The sequence below is a fragment of the Rhinatrema bivittatum genome, chromosome 7 (genome assembly GCF_901001135.1).
Source record: "Rhinatrema bivittatum chromosome 7, aRhiBiv1.1, whole genome shotgun sequence".
NCBI classification, from domain to species: Eukaryota; Metazoa; Chordata; class Amphibia; order Gymnophiona; family Rhinatrematidae; genus Rhinatrema; species Rhinatrema bivittatum.
Window position 1 is genome coordinate 119844084 of NC_042621.1, and position 19322 is coordinate 119863405.

General features: G+C 45.5%; 1 protein-coding gene across 4 annotated transcripts in view; it reads left to right on the plus strand.

The window, feature by feature from the left end:
* Nucleotides 1-18933, plus strand: part of LOC115095409 (transmembrane protein 150A-like) — a 235356-nt gene extending 216423 nt beyond the window's left edge. For all 4 annotated transcript variants that reach the window (XM_029609021.1, XM_029609022.1, XM_029609023.1 and 1 more), the window contains 2 exons: nucleotides 9301-9478; nucleotides 17973-18933. In XM_029609021.1, the coding sequence (XP_029464881.1) occupies nucleotides 9301-9478; nucleotides 17973-18217 (423 nt within the window). In that variant the 3' untranslated portion in view covers nucleotides 18218-18933. The remainder of the gene's footprint in view (nucleotides 1-9300; nucleotides 9479-17972) is intronic.
* The last annotated feature ends 389 nt before the right edge of the window (nucleotides 18934-19322 follow it).

Sequence of the window (19322 nt, forward strand, 5' to 3'; positions counted from 1 at the left end):
CATGATACGTGGCAGACTCAGAATTAACATAAGGAAATGTTTCTTGACAGAAACAGTGGTGGATGCAGGAACCAGCCTCCCCGTGGAGAATGGACAGGCTAGATGGACTTTGTGATCCATATCTGACATCTCTTTCTAGGTTTTTAAAAACATTCCCAGCTGTAGAAAGGAAGAATTAAGGCCTTTTGATTAATATGCAGCAAAAACCCAATTGTCAGGAAATCGTGCTCACTGCTCATATCAGGCTTAAATCCATAATAAATATTTCATAAAGGAATCTGGTGGGAGGAAATGTTACAATCCAAAACAAACTACTGTCTAATTTTCACAGGCTTTAATTGATTGTATCTAGAAGGAAATTAGCAGAGTATAAGTGTGCGCATGTGAATGAGAACATAACCATCCCAGCTCAGTTCTGCTCCAAGATTTACCTCCAGATTCATAGCCCATCCTACTTCCTTGTACCTCAGTGTATAATTAATACAGCACACCTCGGCATGCGCCAGATGGCATATCTTGACCGGTTTCAGAATATAGCAGGGAATAATACACATGTCAAAATAGAAAATCACAAAAACTAAGGGTAACCTTATAAACTGAAACAAGTTTCTTTTATTGAAAACTTTTTTTAAATATTGGAAAATTATCAAGAAGGAATGAAGCCAATATAGAGAGTGAAAAATATATCAGAGCACAGCTGGGAATATGAAACAGGAGCAAAGTGGGTGGAAGGGAATTGGAACAAATTGGAGCAAAGTGGGTTCACAGCACCCACTAACAGGAAAGAAGCTCCTGTCACTGTGGCCAAAAGAGGAGGTGCTATGCGTGTAGTACAGAGAATATTCTACCAGGCACTGAAGAATGGAGGAGGTGCTGCTGCAGCTGGTGGTGCACTTCCTGTCTAAACAGGAAGTGTATGCCACATGGGCTGGAGGAGGGACAGCCACAGGTGCATCTAATGTTGCTGACTTCATACTGTCAGAGGGCAGGGGGGGAAACAGCTGATAGTGAGAGGGCTGGCGGGGAGGGAAGCAGAAAGGAGAGGCAGAGAGAAGGGAAGGGGATGGAGTTGAAAGTGATGAGAAGCCGGAAAGGTGGAGATGCTGGAAACCGGATATGCAAGTTTTTCCACAGAGCCTCTGAGGTGTTTTCTTTTTTTCTTTTTTGGCAGTGACGAGTGTCCAGTGGCCGCTCTGTCATATTTCAGCATTTGTGGAACCTTGTGCAGCAGTGGCAGGACTGCTGGGCATGGAAACACTCATCCATCTCCCTATTACTGTCCCTCCTTTCAGTTACAGGAGGAACACTCCCACCCCCAGCAATTGCCCTCTGCTTTGGCTTCAGTCCTGCCTATCATACAGCTGCTTATTTATTTGATCTTGATCTTCCGCTTATTTCAATATAGCATCACTCTAAGCAGATGACAAACAAAATATAATGAAAACACGTACATCATAGCAAATTACATATCAAAAATGCCTTAAATACTCACTCAATTTTAAGAAAAACAAATTTCTAAGAAGAAACATTTTCATCTTAGTAGATAATGAAATAAAACTTCAAAAGAAACAGGTTTCAGAGTGATGAGCAGCAGCACAGCGTCCCTTTATCGGCTCTGCTGCCTGTCCTTGCTGCTGCTGGGCAGGCTGTCCCTGTGATGGGGGGGGGGGGGGTGTGAGAAGGCAGCAAGAGAACCATTAGTGCCTTCTGCTCAGCCTCTGCATCTCTCTATCCTGCCCCTTTCCAAATAGCTGCTGCTGTTGCAGAGCAGAGGTGAATGGTTGGTGTTCAGCAGCGCACTCGGGGGCAGGTTTGTGCTTCTGCTGGCCCCAGGCTGCCCCTCTCCTCCCCCAGCTGACCTCTGACTCCCTCTTTGGCCTGAATTCCCAGCCCCAGCAACTGCCCCTCCCCCTGACTTTTGCCTCTATTTTCCCCTCCTTGCATCTGCCCCCTCACCCTTTGGCTTCAGCCTCAGTTCTCCCATTCTGTCTTTCCCTCTCAACTTTATCCTCAACCCTTTCTCAGGAACTGCCTCTCCCCCAACCTCAATGTCTGCTATCTATAACCCACCCCCAACCTCTATCCTCAATCTCTCCCCTCCTATTTCTGGCTCTTCCTTTGTCATCATTCCCTCCCCCCCCCCCCCCCTTCCTCAGCAATTGCCCTCTCGTTTGGCTTCAATCTCTCAATTCCTCCCTTCAGGTTCTCCCCCCCCCCCCCCCCCACACACACACCCCCCAAACTCATTTCTCTAGCAACTGTTAGCTCCAATCCCAGTCCCTTCCTCTCCTCCGCCAGTGAGGTCATATTAACACAGTAATGATGGCAGAAAAAAAAGACCAAATGGTCCGTCCAGTCTGCCCAGCAAGCTCCTTATGGTAGTAACTGCCACTCCCTGCAGGTTACCCCCGCATTTCTCTTCAGGATACTACTAATTGCCACTCCGTGCAGGTTACCCTCAAGCCTTGTCTGATGGGTAGTAGTATTAAAAAATCAAAACCAAACAATTGTCAGACCCATAACAAAGTTACTGCTGCTGCTGCTGCTGCTTGAACGTGCTTTGCTTTTGGTCTTGGCCATAGAAGCCGTCCTGCGCTTTTTCCCTAATGTCTGCGTATCCCTACTCTGGATCGTAAAAGTCAGGACCCAGCATTGGCTGTCATCTAAATCCAATTCCTCTTTTCCCTCCTGCCACCGTCGAACCAGAGAGCGATGCCGCAGTTGCATCAAAGTCTTGTAAACTAATAGGTTAAAGGTAGTAACCCCCATGCCTTCTGATAGGGGTAGTAGCTGCTGCTCCATGCTGGTTACCCTCATTCACACTTTTCTAAATTTCCATCTCTAGGCTTTAGGGATCCACAGTGTTTATCCCATGCCGTTTTTAATTCATTTACTGATTTTGTCTTCACTTCTTCCGGAAGGGCATCCCAGGCATCCACCACCCTCTCCATGAAGAAATATTTCCCGACATTGGTTCTTAGTCATCCTTACTGAATTTTCTTAGTTTTACACTAAGTTCTACTGTTTGCTTTCCTCTGGAAAAGGTTTGAGTAATATGCATCAATAAAACTATTCAGGTATCTGAAGGTCTGTATCATATCTCCCCTGCACCTTCTCTCTTCTAGGGTCTACATATTCAGATCCTTCAGCCTCTCCTCATAAGTCTTCCGATACAGACCCCACACCATTTTGGTCACCCTTCTCTGGACCACCTCCATCCTATCTCTATCCTTTTTGAGATACAGGCTCCAGAACTGAACACAATACTCCAGGTGAGGCCTCATCAACAGGGCCAGTGCAAGAGTATTTGGTGCCCTAGGTGACCACCTACTTTGCCTCACGGAAGCACTGGCCTTGCTTACCAAGTTCCTGTACAAGGCCATTATCGCCTCTTTTTTTCTGGCTTTAGCTATCACCAGCTTCAGATCGTCAGACACTATCATTCCAAGATCCCTCTCTTGGTCCGTGCACATCAGTCTTTCACCGCCACATCACATACAGCTCTTTTGGATTTCTGCACACCAGATGCATCAACTCTGCACTTCCTAGCTTTGAATCTCAGCTGCCAAATCTTCCACCACTCTCCAAGCTTTCTTAAATCACTTTTTATTCCCTCTAGTCCTTCAGGCATGTCCACTCTGTTGCAGATCTTAGTACCATCTGCAAATAGACAAACTTTTCCTTCTGTCCCTTCCATAATGTCCCACACAAAAATATTGAACAGAACCAGTCCCAACAGTGATCCCTATGGCACCCCACTTAAAACAGTTCTTTCTTCAGAGCATGTTTCATTTGCCATCACACACTGTCTCCTGTCAGTAACCAGTTTGTAGTCCACTCCACCACCTTGGTGCTGAGTCCCAAGCTTCTCATTTTATTCACAAGCCTCCTATGCAGGATCTTCCTTGATCCAGTTCTCTAGTCACCCAATCAAAAAAATCAGATTTATCTGTCAAGACCTTCCTTCCCCTGATGAATCCATGCTGCCTGTGGTCCAGCAACCCACTGGATTGTAGATAGTTCACTATCCTTTCCTTCAGCAGCGTCTTCATTAATTTTCTCACCTCCAAGGTGAGGCTAACCGGCCTGTAGTTTCCAGCCTCCTCTCTGCTATCACTCTTGTGGAGCAGGACCACCACGGCTCTTCTCCAATCTCATGGCATCACTTCTATTTCCAGGGATCTATTGAACAGGTCCTTTAGCAGACCCGCCAGCACATCTCTGACCTCCCTCCGTATCCTGGGATGAACCTCATCCAGCCCCATAGTCTTCTCCATTTTCAGTTTTCCTAGCTCTTCCCATACATTCTCTTCTGTAAACGGAGTTTGGTCTACCCCACCCCCATTTACAGTCTTTTCAACCAGAATGGTCCTTCTCCAGGGATTTCTTTTGTAAATACCAAACTGAAGCATCTGTTTAATATTTCTGCCATTTCTTCGTCTCTCTCCATACATTGCTCCTTGTCACCTTTCATTTTCACTCTACCACTTTGGGCCTCCCATCTTTCTCTTTGGCAATCCTTTCTTCCACTTGATCTTTTGCTTTCCTGATTTCTTTCTTTGTCTCCCTCAGTTCTACCAGGTATTCTTCCCTGTGTTCCTCTTTTTGGGATCCTTTATACTTCCCGACTGCTGTTCTTTTTGCCTTTATTTTTTCAGCCACCTCCTTTGAGAACCAGATCGGTTTCTTTTTCCTCTGACTTTTGGTTACTTTTCTAACATATAGATTTGTTGCCTTTGTAATAGCTCCTTTTAATTTGGATCACTGTTCCACCTCAGACATTTTCTCCCAGTCTTCTGGTTCTTCCTCCAGATTCATCCCCATTTTGACAAAGCCCGTATTTTTGAAATTCCAAACTCGGATCTTTGTGAGACTTTTCTGCATCTTATTTGCGATATCAAGCCATACTGTCTGATGATCATTGCAGATCAGGTGGGCAACTATTTGGGCATTAGAGACATTATCCACATTTGTGAGCACTAAGTCAAGTATCACACCCTCCCTCATAGGTTTCATTACCATTTGTTGGAGGAAAGACTCTTGAAGGGCATCCATTGTCTCTCTACTTCTTGTAGATTCTGCAGATGGGATACTCCAATCCACATCTGGCAGATTACAATCTCCAATGAGCAACACTTGTCCCTTCCTTCTCAGCTTTTGGATGTCTTCGGCCAGATCTCTGTCCAGCTCTCCTTTCTGAGTCGGAGGTCTGTAGACCACACCCATGTAAATGGAAGCACCATCTTCTTTTTGTTAGGACAGCCCATAATGTTTCTTTCCTACCCCAATTTTCTTGCATTTCAGTTGCTTAGATATTGTTTTTGACATAAAGAACTGCTCCTACCCCTTTCCTGTCCTCTCTGTCCTTCCTTATAATAAGTTATAGCCAGGGATGGCCGTATCACAATCATGGGCCTCTGTAACAGCAACAATGCCCAAGGCTGCCTCCACCATTAGGGCCTGCAGGTCTGGGATTTTATTGCTCAGACTGCAAGCATTTGCAGTCAAACCTTTCCAACGTTTCTCCCTTGGTTTGTTCCTCTTCCTAGTCACCTTTTCTGCTTTTTTGAGCTGATTGATTGTTATTTTCTCCTCCCACTTCCTCTACTGCTCCAGGGTGACATGGCAATTTCATTGACCACTTCCTGCCACCGCTGCCCTCTAGTTTAAATGCCTGATCATTTGTTGTGATCTGAATGTCTCTCTTAACATCCTCTTTCCTGCCAAGGCTCTAGGGATCCCTGCTGGCCTCTCAACTCCAGCCCCAGCCCCTTCCTCTCTTCTTTTGTCGGCGAAGGCTGGGGATACCAACTGGCTTCGCAGCTCCAGTCCTGGCCCCTTCCTCTCTACTTTGCCAGTGTGGCATGGGTATCCCTGCTGGCCAAAAGAGCCAACTTTTCAAATGTTTGGAGGTGCCAAATTCAATACAAGTTACCCCACCTTGGAAGGAGTTTATTCGATAGTGGGGTGTGCAAGCACCCACTGCACCCACAGAACTGGCACCTATGCCTCCAGCCTCGCAACCTCATCCTGGCTCCTCCTTCCGCTGGCAGGGCCTGGGAAACCCCTCTGATCTCACAGCTCTGGTCTCGGCCCCTTCCTCTCTTCTTCCACTGGCAGGGCCTTGGGGATCCACGCTGGCCTCATAGCAGAGGTAGGGGGAGCCCTGAACTCTGCAGAGGAGCAGTGGGAGGGAATTGGATTAGACTGAGGGGGAAGAGGAATGGCGAGATTAAAGGTCTGGACAGGTGGAGGCAGAAACTTTGCCACCCACCCAATTTGTGCCACCTAGGCACAGGCCCTAATTATGCCTATTGGGAAATTCAGGTTTTTGTGCATTTGGTAAGAATGAAAGGATGAAATTCTCTTCACAGCAGGGGTGGGCAAACATTTTTTAAAAGAGGGCCACATTACTGGTGCTCATCGGAACTGAGGGCTAAGGCGGGGGGGGGGGGGACGGACACCCCTTAGAGCGGGGAGTGGGGAGAGCAGTTATGGTGGCAAGTATACTGCACAGTAAGAGGACCAAAGCAGCAACCATACCAATATAAAGAATAATTCAAAACAATTAACAAATAGAATAACATCAAATAGTTAAAAACTCATATAAAATATTCCAAACATCCATAAAATATTTCAAAACAGACACAAATAATACCCAATAACTGAAATTAGTAAGGATTTTTTAAAAATTCCCCGCTCTCCATACCTGAGAACATTTGATTTCCAGATGCCTTGAGATTGTCATGGATTAGCAGGCAGAGAGGAAGAGGGGGGTTGTTGTACACACACGTGCTCTCTTTCACCCACACACACACATATGCCTGCTCTCCCTCAGCCACATACACATACTCCCTCTTATCCACACACACATTGCTCTCTTTCACTCACATAATGCTCTCTACAAGCGCTTCATCTCCTTGAACCTAGGAGCAAGTTGAAGAATCTTTTCCCAGGGTTGCAGCAAGTTTTCCCAGGACTCTGCAGTGTGGAAGTCAGCCCCTTGCACAAAGAAAATAAATCCCACCTGTACTTGTAAAGGAAGATTCATGGCACTGGAGCTGGTTCTGATTGTGCCGGAAGCCCAAAGGAACGAGAGGTAACTGCCAAGGGGAAAAAAAAAAAAATGGCAGGGATGCGTCCAGCTTTATGAATAAGGAGGCCTGACCCCCAAGTGCCAGCCCCTGATCAGTCTGAATAAGTGGAGAATGGTGAAGGATGGGTAATGTTTACACTCCCTTTCAAATGCATCCGTGTAAGGAACATCTGGGGAGAGTGAAGGTAGAGGAGGAAAAGTTTACAGAAGTCCTGAAAAGAGGAGAGGTGGGAACCCTCAGAATATCACAGATTACCAGTTACTTTTTAGTTTCTTGTGCAGAGAACCTGTTTACTTACTGAGTCTCAGGACGAGAATCAGCACAGGCAGGAGACTGGAGTGGTTAAAATCTTCGAGGAGTGTGATTTTTTTCCTAAATGTGCCTCTGGACTTGTCGTTTCAGCTTCAGCAAAATAAAAAAATAAACCAAAAAACAGCAGCTACAAATGCAGGGATGCAGTGGGAGCAAATCCTGGCCTGGCTGAGCCTGGGCCAGATGACAGAGAGCTGTCTGGTTATGCCAGGATGCCGTGTGGGGGAACCTGCTGGCCTCTTGTTTCTGGCTAGCACTCTGTTCTTTCTCCAGCGGTGGGGGGGGGGGGGAACAGTATGAAGAGGCAATAGTCTGTGTGTGTTGGAGGGGGTTGGAGTGCAGGGGAAGTTAGATAAGGTAAAAAAAAAATTAAGATGATCAGGAACTTAATTGTATGTTTGGGTGTCATAATGTATCTTTCAAGTTGATGCCTTAGTTCCAATTGCTCTGCTGTAACATTGGTGCAGTTTCTCTCTGTTTTCTATTCCCATCCTGAGCATTGCCAGACATGGGTGGGAAGATCTGTCTGTTAATAAAAGGCCCTGAGCCTTTAAAATCAGATTAGACTGAAAAAACAATTCTCTTTATATATATATATATATATATATATATTCTTCATAAAGTGACTTGAACTGTGTCCAGGGGTGGGTATTAGGAGCAGGTGCCAGGACACTCGCTGGGGCAGACAGCAACTCTGGGATCAGCTGAGACCTAAGAACACAAGAACATGCCATACTGGGTCAGACCAAGAGTCCATCAAGCCCAGTATCCTGTTTCCAGCAGTGGCCAATCCAGGTCACACGTACCTGGCAAGTACCCAAACATTAAAGAGATCCCATTCTGCTAATGCCAGTAATAGCGGTGGCTATTCCCTAAGTCAACTTGATTAATAGCAGTTTATGGACTTCTCCTCCAGAAACTTATCTAAACCTTTTTTAAACCCAGCTACACTCCTCAGGCAACGAATTCCAGAGTTTAATTGTGCATTGCGTGAAAAAAAAAGTTTCTAACTTTGGTATTGTGCCCTTAGGGAGCTAAATCTGTAAGGAAGATACATCAAGCTCTTGTCTTAGTTCAGCTCCATCTCTCTAAGCCACACGGAACGATCCAGCCAGGAGTGTGGGTCGTGTATTGCCATCTGCACTGGGCACACTGAGGAGGGCATCGATTCCGTGTCATCAGGGTGGTGCGAGCAGGGAAAGGGAGCCCCCTGCTGGACGTCTCAGTAACCAGGACCCCCACTCTGGTTCTGAGATATGCAGCGGATGTAGCCAGGGTGCCAACCAAGAGTTTATTTAAGCATTTCCTGTTATTGTCTATCTTTTAAATAGTAGGAAGATTTGGAAAATCTTAGCTTCTGAGTTTCAAGTTATAAACTTGTAATCAGGGACCACCCCCCCCCCCCCCCGGCACTTGATCCCTGTCTAATACAAGAGAAATCTTGGGGTCCCTGACCCCTAAGGGGAGCTCTTAGGCACCCCCGTCCCCCAGGGCAGAAGTAAAACATTTAGGGATCCATGATCTCTGGGGGAGAGAGAGAGAGAGAGAAAATTTGATCCCCAGGGGGAATAGGAAAATATTTTGGGACCCTGATCTCTGCAAGAGAGGGAGGACATTTGGGCTGCCTCTGTTTCCTATAGGAGAAGGAGAGTTCTGAGTCTGCAATTATGGCAAACTTTGTGATCTTGAACTCCAGGATTATGGCGAGATCTGGGCCGCTGAATCTCTGGAGAGAGCATAGAAGTGTAACAGAGAAAATTTGCGGTCTTCGCCTATGGCTTTATTTCCTAAATTTATTGTACTCAACAGGCTTTGAAAATGTAATTTAAAGGGGGCTTGTCAGGCAAGAAATGGACATGGGATTAATCCTAATTGTTCTTGTCTTCCTCAGGTATCTCATGCCAAGGTTTTGCATTACATTGGGACATGCCTGGCGTTCCCCACCAGCCTGCTGTTCCTGTGCCTGCAGTCGCTGCTCACCTACCGCATGGCCCGTGCCCGCTGGCAGTACTGGAACGGGCACTTCCGCTGCTTCCTTACCTTGCTAGGTTTGGTTACTTTCATCATGAGTATCCTTCTAGCAGTCACTTTGCTTTAGTCAATTGGGTTGTTGCATGGTGCGGGCTCCCCGGTTTTCCTTTGGTCTTCCCTCAGGCAGTTCCACTGTGAAGGGCGAGTCCGCAGCAAATGTGCAAAGCCTCTGGCACTATCGGAGCCTTCACAGAGGAGGTGGACTCTAGTCCTCACATGGTTTTCCAGATATCCACAATGAATGTGCATGAGAGAGGTTTGCATACAGTGGGAGTGCAGTGCATTGAAATATCTCTCATGCACATTCATTGTGGATATCCTGAAGAACCAGACCTGTCTGTGACACTCCAGGACCAACTAACACACCGTGATACGAGCTGCTAAAGTCCATCTAGCCGAGTAGATGGTTTTTGACACTGTCGAGCATAGTGGTGCATAAAAGAAGCTACTCCTGGGGGAGTTCTGCACTACTGCAGAGCACAGATTTTCCTTCCTGTGCAGAGTTTGGATAAAGACCTGCGGGGCTGCAAGCAGATCCCATCCTGCTCACGGCAGAAGAAGAGGGAGGCCCATGGCCCTCACTACAACGGGATACTGTGGAGGTAAATAGTATAAAGGCGTTCAGAAAAGGATTAGACACGTTTATGGATGATAGATCCAACCATAGGTTATTAAATGCAACATTCGGGGATTCCACTCAGGTACAATGTAAGGAATGGACCACTCTGCGCTTCTTTACTCCTGGGGGAATTCTGTTCACAAAAGTGTAAATTTCTGCATACTTATATTCGTCAAAATAATTAATTTAAAATGAAATGCAGAAAAGTTATTACTGAAAGTTGCAGAGTTTTAGATATTTTGAGCAGAATTTCCCTAAAGGTACACTAAGAGTATCCCTTCTGCCTCTCTCCTTACTCCCCTGGCCAAACCCCTTTCACTCTGCCCTCACATACCCAACTCCACTATCTCTCCCGTTTCCCTCCATGCCAAAACCCCTTCTACTCTACCTTCACCCCCTAGCCCTCCAGAGTTTGACCCCTCTTTCATACAGCCCCCTCTCTCTCTCACACACACAGCCTCACACAGGCTCCCTCTATCCCTCTCTCTCTCTCTCACACACACAGCCTCACACAGGCTCCCTTTTTCTCTCTCATGCACATACACAAACACACACACATGGCTCCCTCTCTCTTTCTCTTGCAAATACACACCCTCCCTCTCTTGTACACACAATCACTCACCCTCACACAGGCTACCTCTCTCTTGCACACAGCACTCTCCCTTTGTCCTTCTCACACACACATCCAAGTGTTAGTCTCCCACCCCTTGGCCCCCATTTCCATTAAAATAATACAGAGGTAGTGGCCCTCTCACCCATCCCACCACCCATCCCCCATATCATTAAAATGAAAGGTGGTGGTATAGTGGGCAAACCCCCCCCCATGATAGCCCACTGTACCACCATGGTTAACGGGTTTCAAAGAGCTGTAGATAAAATAACAAGTGAGCCGTGTTATTATATTTACAGAGGGTTAGGTATGCGTGAGCTGCTTTGCATGAATTTTCAAAATTCATGCATGCAAATGCCATGCAAAGCAGCTCATTGAAACAGGGGCAGGAATCTGGCCAAAAATATAGCGATATCACCGTGATAGGGCTATATCACGGGATATACGCTGTTTAACATGAGTTATAGCCCTCACGCGGCTTGATGAATCTCCCTATTAAATTGTAAGCCTTCTGGAGACAGGGAAATTCCTCCAGTACCTGAATGTAATCTGCTTTGTTGTACATGAAAGGCCGAATATAAATCAAATATACAAGCCTTGCCTATTTAAAACTGGGCATAGTTTGATGGGCCAACTTTAACGCCAAATGTGTACAGTGCACAGCTTTAGCTGCATAGAAAATAGAGGTAGAGGTTAGTTTGGGAGGAGAAAGTTAAGTGGTTAGAACTGCTAACTGCCTAATTTGGCCAGGCAAACCTAGGCACCGGAATAGTAGATCTAAATCAGTCTGATCGGTGTTCAGGAATCCTCCCTGCCAGCATTGCTGAGAGAATAGCAACACTGGTAGCTTACGCTTACAGTATTGCAGCTACAGCAGTGCATAATGCGGACGCAATCACGGTAATAGTGAACTGGGGTCTCAGCAGAAACAAAAGAGGCTTTTAAAGGTTTCGGGAGGGTTAGGGCTGTGTTGGTAGGGTAGGGGGGGAGAGGCCACTCAGCGGGTCTCTATCACTTGTATTTTTTAAATGCTTTGGAGGGTTTGTGTATGGTAGTGGTGGCTCAACATGGTAGGGCCCATTTTTACATATCGGGTGGGGGTATGGGAATCAGGCCGCTAGGCCCGCCTGTCACTTTTTTTTTCCCCCCCTCTGTCTATCACCCTTTAACTAGCTGAATCCTTTTGAGTACACTCAGTTAAGTCTAAAGTTATCCGGCTCCATGCAGCCAAATAACTTCACGACTGCTCTAAGGCAGGCCTAAGGTTATCCGACTAACTTAGGATGTGGCTGAAAATTGGCTAAGTTATCAATGTAAGTGAGCTCCAGCCTGGAATGCCCCTTCGTTATCTGGCTACATTGTAGCCAGAAAATGAGTTATTTGAAACGTCGGCCACTTGGGCCTTTAGCTAGGTAATTCACAAGTTATCCAGCTAAATGCCTCTTGAATATGGACCTCATTGAGTTTGTGTAAGTCTTAGAGACTCATCTCCACTTTTATTGCCCCTTTGCAGCTGTTCACCACCAGCCTTGATTTTGATTATTTGGAATATTTTTGTGTCATCTGCACCTTTTGTCCCCTCCCTATTTAACCCATTTGCCAGGTTGCTTCTGAATATATTGAACAGCACTGGCCCCTGGCATAGATCCTCGAGGGACCTCACTGTAACCTCCTCCGTTTATTCCTATTCTTTGTATTTGATCCATGAGAGGATTTTACTTTTGATGCTATGGTATTTTAGGTTGCATAAGAGGCTTAGATGAGACCCTCCCCATCAGAACCTTTTAAAAGGGACCAGCCTGGTGACTTAGTGGCAGCGTTGTGTACTGCTCCTCGGCTTCTCAGGCCCACTCGGGCTGGGGGAAGCTATAGAGGCAGTGCCCAAGGCCTCCAGAGGAGGAAGCCCCAGTCATCGCAGAGCAGCAACAGCCAATAGCCAGATTTGGGGCTTGCCTTTGTAGGGGTCTAGAGAGCGATCTGGTGAGTGGACCCAGGGCCAATTGAGCTTCGCTGCAATGACCGGGCTAAGTGAGTTTACAAGGAGAGAGAAAATAGGAGAGTTGTGAATGAAGGCCCCTAGTGCCAGGTCCCAGCCCTTGTGCTATTGAGCTGGAAGCCCCAAAACTGCTGGGCCAAAATTAAAACAAAAAAAAAAAAAAAACTTTCTGAAAAGCCAAATACGTTATATCAACTGGATCCCATGATCTATTTGCTACATTTTACAAAAAGCTTCAACAGAGTAGTGAGATTGACAGGGGTAGCAGATTACATTTTGATCTCTGGAAGCTCTACATAAAGCTCCCATATAAAGTGTGGATGATCTCAGTTTAACAAAATGACATCTTTACAAGATGTTTTTATAAACCCTTGCAAGTCAACGAGACGACACTCATATACAGTCCAGGCTCTTTGAAAATCGGCTTAAGAATTATGCATGTAAGAATTTATGCTTCTAAAGTCTAGATTTCCAGAAGAATGTTTGGATGTGTCTTGATCTTTGAAAATTTGCTCTTATCTTTTTATGCACCTGAGTTTAGATACATTAGTGGAAATTTAGTCCGATATACAATATTGATACTAACTTTCCAATATTTTTTGTAGCCGTAAAACTAATCCTTGTCTGGACCGCCCATTTGTCTTCTCTTTGATTTGCAAAGGATGCACACAAAATGTATGCATGTGTGTCCTGTATAAGGTTATAAAAACTCAGCCCATTAATTTTCTGCTAGCATAGGAAGAGATCATCCTAGACTTGCAGGCAAGGGCCCTCATATGAGCACTGTCATTTCCCAGTTGGCAGTGACAGCAACACTACCTAGGGTGAAGATGAAGGCTCTTCAACAAATACTTAGCCCAGGGGCTGGCCAACTTAAGTCCTTGAAAGCTACAAACAGGCCAGGTTTTCAGAATATCCACAGTGAATATGCATGAGATAATCTGCATACAATGGAGGCCGTGCATGCAAATCTATCTCATACATATTCGTCGTGGATATCCTCAAAACCTGACCGGCTAGGTGTACCCTGCAGATAAGGTTGATAACCACTGCCATATTCATAAAATGGGAGAAAACCTTTGGTACAAAGGCCCTCTTGTGGACTGCTCTAAGGTGCAGAAAGCAAAGTGTACAGGATCTGGCTTGCTCACAAATGTCAAGGTATTGTGTGCCAATCTGGCATAACAAGTGTGATATCACATATCTGAACCAAATAAATGTGTCTGCTTTGCCCTAAAGAGAGGCCCATGGCCCAACACATTTTTACTCATGAAATTCTCTACAGATTTTTGCTTATAAAGTCAGTATTTCCAGAATTAGGACATTATCCTTCAAGTTCACTCTTGCTCAGACTTTCCATGCTGAATAATCCAAGCCCCATGCATGTGAGCACAGCAAATTCCCAGATCAGCACCTGTCAATCACTTTCTCACCAAAGCAGAATATGCATCACTACCAACTGATGCCCGGTGAAATTCCCCAGAGGCTCCTGTTCACTCCCCTCCTCCCCAGTCCACTCCAGCACTCTTTTTTATCTCCTCCCCAATTCACTCTGTCTTCCCTCCCAAACCCCCACTCCTAGCCTAATTCCAGCACTTTTAATTCCCCACTCTGCTCCAACCTGGCCCAATCCAAGCACTTTTTCTAATTTCCCCCTCCTACACATCTGTCTGCTTCTCTATGGTACCGTGGTCCTCTTTTCCAGGCTATCACTGTGGCTCCTTCTAACCGGTGGCTCTCTGGTTTTCTGTGGCCCTGCCAACAGCCCCTGTGTCTGCTACATTGAGCACATGGTGAATGGGGTGCACTAGCGCAGCCCGCAGGTCTCCGTGTCTGCTGGTCTCGCAGCAGAGTTTATAACTTGGAATTTATGCTTGTAGACTCTGTGCACATGTAAGTTACAAGCTCTACCTGTAAGCTCCTCGGTAGTTGGTGGGGTGTGCATGCCTGCTGACGCACGCATGTGCACCTTAGCAGTTGCCGACAGATAGTCGCCATCTGGTGAGTTAAGCGTTTTGTATGTACTTATTATGTTACCTCTACAACAAGGACTCTGCCAACTTTATTTTAAAAGCATGTACTGAAGTAGACAGCAATCTGTCAATTGATAACCTATTCCAAAGCTTGTCCCTGTAAATAACCTTTTGCTCTGAATGAGTTTACACCTCTTTCCTTCAATGTGCGGCCCTCTGTTCTCTCCCATGGTTCTCGATGTGAGCAGATGGCCTGCCAGCTCCTGCTAACAGGCCCGTTTGCATTTCTGTCCATGACTGTCACTATGGGGAGAATATCTGGGGATTCAAGGTTGATGATTTCCCAGCTCATAATGAGATCTTGGCTACTAGCCTCTTCTCTCCCCCTCCGTCACCTCTGGGCATGCCTCGCCAGATATGTCTGGTTTTGTTTTATCTGTTCAGAGGTGAAATAAGTTTTCTGCTTGCCTGGCGTTCTGTACTAAGTTTCTGAGAAGCAACAGAGCATGTCCAGAAAGTGTTGCAAACCTGTTGTGCAGAATGCAGCCCTGCCAATCAATTGTTTGCAGAGAGTGCCCAAAGCTGTGTCTCCTGGCTTGAATGCAAAACTTGACCTTTGAGAGCACAGAGATGGATATTTTTGGTACACAAAGTACCCATCTACACAGATATGTGGCAACTAGAGAGCTGGATGAAGGGTCCTGTGCCCTCCCCCCAACCCTTAACACAGCCTATGTAACAGAAAGTCTTGTCCTTAGACAATATATCAGATTATCTCCATCAGCTCGAGGACATCACAAGACACCCCATTGCTATAGGGCTTGAAGGGCAATTAAGGCCCTAATATCCATCCTTATTCTAGAATCAGTGTAGTCGCTCTGCAGTTCAGAGTCAGTAAAATGTACCGATGATTATTACATGGCAAAAGTGCAGTGCTTTACACTAGGGCCTTGCCCTGCAAATCTCTGATGATCTCTTCCTATAGTAGCAGAAAAGCCGATTGTCACACATGAAGGGGGTCGGAGGTGCTAGAATATTAATCAGGTGTGTGTGTGGGGGGGGCAGCTCCCAGGTAAAACCTGTTCAGAAAACAACAGCAGGGAAAGAGTGATTCCTCCCAGCATACATTGACTAGACATCTACAGGTGGCCACTAGAGGTATTGTGGCCCCGACGTGGAAAGAAATTCACCTTTCCCGCCCCCCCCCCCCAACCTGCCATTCCCACATCAGCGGGACACTCAGGGGCCACGTGACTGCTGAAAGGTGTCCTATTCTGATTAAATAATCCATTTTCTAATGTTTGGAGCCCTTCTCGCAAGCACCGGGAGCTGGTTGATTAACCCCCCCCCCCCCCCACACACACACATACACACACACACAGTTCTTCTTTTCCTCTTCGCTCCGTTACAGCGCTGTTGGCTGATCAGTGTTCATTTTGCTTTTCTCGCTTCACTCTTTTCTGTGATTATTCCTTGTTATAAAAACTGAAACTATAACAAAGAGAGAATTGCCAATATTTAACATACATGGAAAACTTTCCATTTTATCACATTTTATGTTTGAACGCGGCCATGTATTTCATGGCATTTGTCAACATTTGGACTTCAAGAAAACGTCTTCACTTTGCTACTTTCTGCTCGCAGACAGGTGGTTAAAATGGCACAGGTTGGAAATGTGTGGGCTGCAGTGCCGCTGCCATTCTGCTGACCCGGCTGCTGCATTAGGTCTCGTCGTCAGCACTGCCCCAAGGTCAGCATACAAACATCATGAAAATGACCTTTGGGGCAAAGTAAAAATACTATAGTTCTGGACAAGGTTAGGAAAATGTGCTGCTTTATTCTTAGGGCTGCCAACTTTTCCATGGAGCAGGACCGGGCACTTGGGGGATGGGAGGGGGGCACCGGCCACAGCCGACCCCCCCCCCCCCTCCCTTTCCCTTTCAAATCGAGCTTTGATTTTTTTTCCTAGTCAGATTCGTCCTGCCCGTCTTTGGGACTCGGTTCGACTCTCCTCTCCCTTTGCGACTCCCAGGAGGACAGCGGGAAGTAGCAACAAGTGCCTTGTCACCGGACACTGTACAACAGGCTGCAAAACTGGGCTGTCCGGTCCAAAACCAGGCAACTGTTCACCCTATTACGCTTAATTAAAGACTTGCCACATTAATTAAACAGATTTCTCACAAAAGGTATATTAGGGGTATTTATTGAAAATATGTATCTGGTATACTCCCGCTTTCATGCCAGCTGTGGCCTGTGTATTGTGCTCTGCAGTGCATGCATTCAATGACTGGTCCACTGTGTGCCTGATGAGAGAGGCGTGCAGTGGATAACAGTGGTAGTGGAAACCCAAAATTAGCTTATATTTAGAAAAAGAAAAAGATCATCTGGTGAAACAGTAATTGCAAAGGATGTCTGTAAATAAAATGAAAGATGTCACCAGGAGTGTATAATTCTAACACAAAAGCAAATCTAGTGTACAAAAGTGAAATAAAAATATTTCAATTAATTTAAAATATTAAAAAAAAAAGTTTGAATAGCGCTCTCTCTCTACAAAATGTTAATCGGCATCAAACAAAAAGCAGCTGCAGAATCTTGTGCCAACTTTGATATATTTGTCATCGTTTGCCAAAAAACACAGCTTCCAAATATATGTTTTTGCCCTGTGTTGTGATCTATCAAAGATGCCAGTTAATGCCCAAGTTATAATTTCAGACTGACTATTATTTGGCAAAAACATGTATTTGGAGGCTATGCCTTTTGGCAAACGATGACAAATATATCATAAAGTTGGCACAAGATTCTGCAGCTGCTTTTTGTTTGATGCCGATTATCATTTTGTAGAGAGAACGCTACTCAAACATTATTTTTATATTTTAAATTAATTGAAATATTTTTATACACTGTAAATAAAGTTACCTGGGTATTTGCAGAAATTGATTTCAGAACTGAATAAGTCATTGCAAGTATCATAGGTACAAACTGAATATTAACAAAGAAAACCCCTTTGAACTATGACATTAAGAAATTTAGTTTTGAAACCTAAGAAATGGAAGAAGTATGCTTATGAGTTTCCCTTCAGGAATTTGATGGAAGGGGGCAGCAAAATGGCATTTTTAAACTGGGTTGCAGAAATGCTGTTAGGCGTTGACACCAGCATAATTACTGCATGTAAACTGAGATGGTGGGTTTGAAGGGGATAAGGCCCTAGTGAACGTGATGTGCTGGGGCCCCGGGGGTCTCTCAGTGAGCCTGGTGCTCTGCGCTTTGTTCGCTGTCCTGTGTCCGATCATCTTCATCTGTTTCTGGTGTGTTTCCTTGACTCTGGATTCCTCAGGTGCAATATCTTTCATACAGGACAACGTGGTGCTGCAGCACGTGGCAGCCCTCTGCGAGTGGATCTTCATTATCATCGTCCTCATCTTTTATGGGACTTTTGCCTTTGAGTTTGGGGCGATCTCGACCGAAACCTTCCTGGTGCTCCTCAAAGCAAGCAGGACCCCTAAGAGTTGCAAGACGGACAGCAGCTCGGCAACCACGCCTCATGCCCACAGCAACTCTGAGAACCTTGCTATGATTTGAGGCTTCATTTTGGGCCTCGACGGTGGATTCTTACTCCCCTTGCTGCTTCATGATTTTGAAACAAGGGCTTTAAAGTTGACCAAAAGTATGAATGTTTTCCAGGATGCCTTTTCCACCCCCCCACATGAATTTACCTAGAAGCCAAATTCTAACACTTTTTTTTTTATATTAAATAATGCCTTTTGGTTGAGTTGTGAAAGGGTTTGACAATGGTGCTTAAACAAGTCCGGTTCAAAACTTCCACTGTGACGTATCAGGCTGAGCCTGATCGAACTTCAGCGCATTCGTCTTGGAGAATTTCTGCGCCTCAGAGAAACTCACAGGAAGAAGACTCAGGAAGCCTTGCTCCTCCAGCTCTGCCCACCCAATCATACAATGAAAACACTGCAGTGAAGACTCACCCACGGGAGAGGCATGGGTTGGGGATGGAGGGCCCAGGCACCGGATGTACCCAAAGGCTTTTAGGTTTGAGCACATGAAGCCAAGTTAAGTAGAAAACAACAGTGAAGCATGCACAGTAAATCAGGCCAGATAAAACAGAATGAAAAAGGATTAATTAATAAGATGAATTAAACAGGGATGGGATTGGAGAAGCAGAAATTCAAATATATGTGTTCCCCTGATCAAAGCAGTGCGAAATGTAGCTTGAGCTTTGTAGTTTCTGTCTTGGGCTTTCACACTGTTTAATGTTGCTCAATAAATCATTACAGATTTAAGGAATGGGGCCCTTATGGTCTCAACGGTTCATATCCTATAACATCTTTTGATATTTTTTGTGTTTTCCCAATCAGGGTAGGATAACTACCCAAACCCAGGTCAACCCAAACAGGCTGATCCAGTCCTGGTTTTGCCTCATTTGCATGGAGCTGTAGTTCTGGTTTTGCTAAGAAAAGTAGGACCTGCAGCTCCCTGCACGCAGTGGAGCAGACTTAGAACTACATCAGCCTGTCATAGTTGACCTGGGTAAAATGGCAACCCTAAACCAGATATACACAATGGGTGATATTACCTATCCTCTCAACAATATTGTAATGTTCACATACATAAGAGAGGTAACAAACGTTATTATCAAATCTATATCGCAATAAAATAAAATGTCATGTAT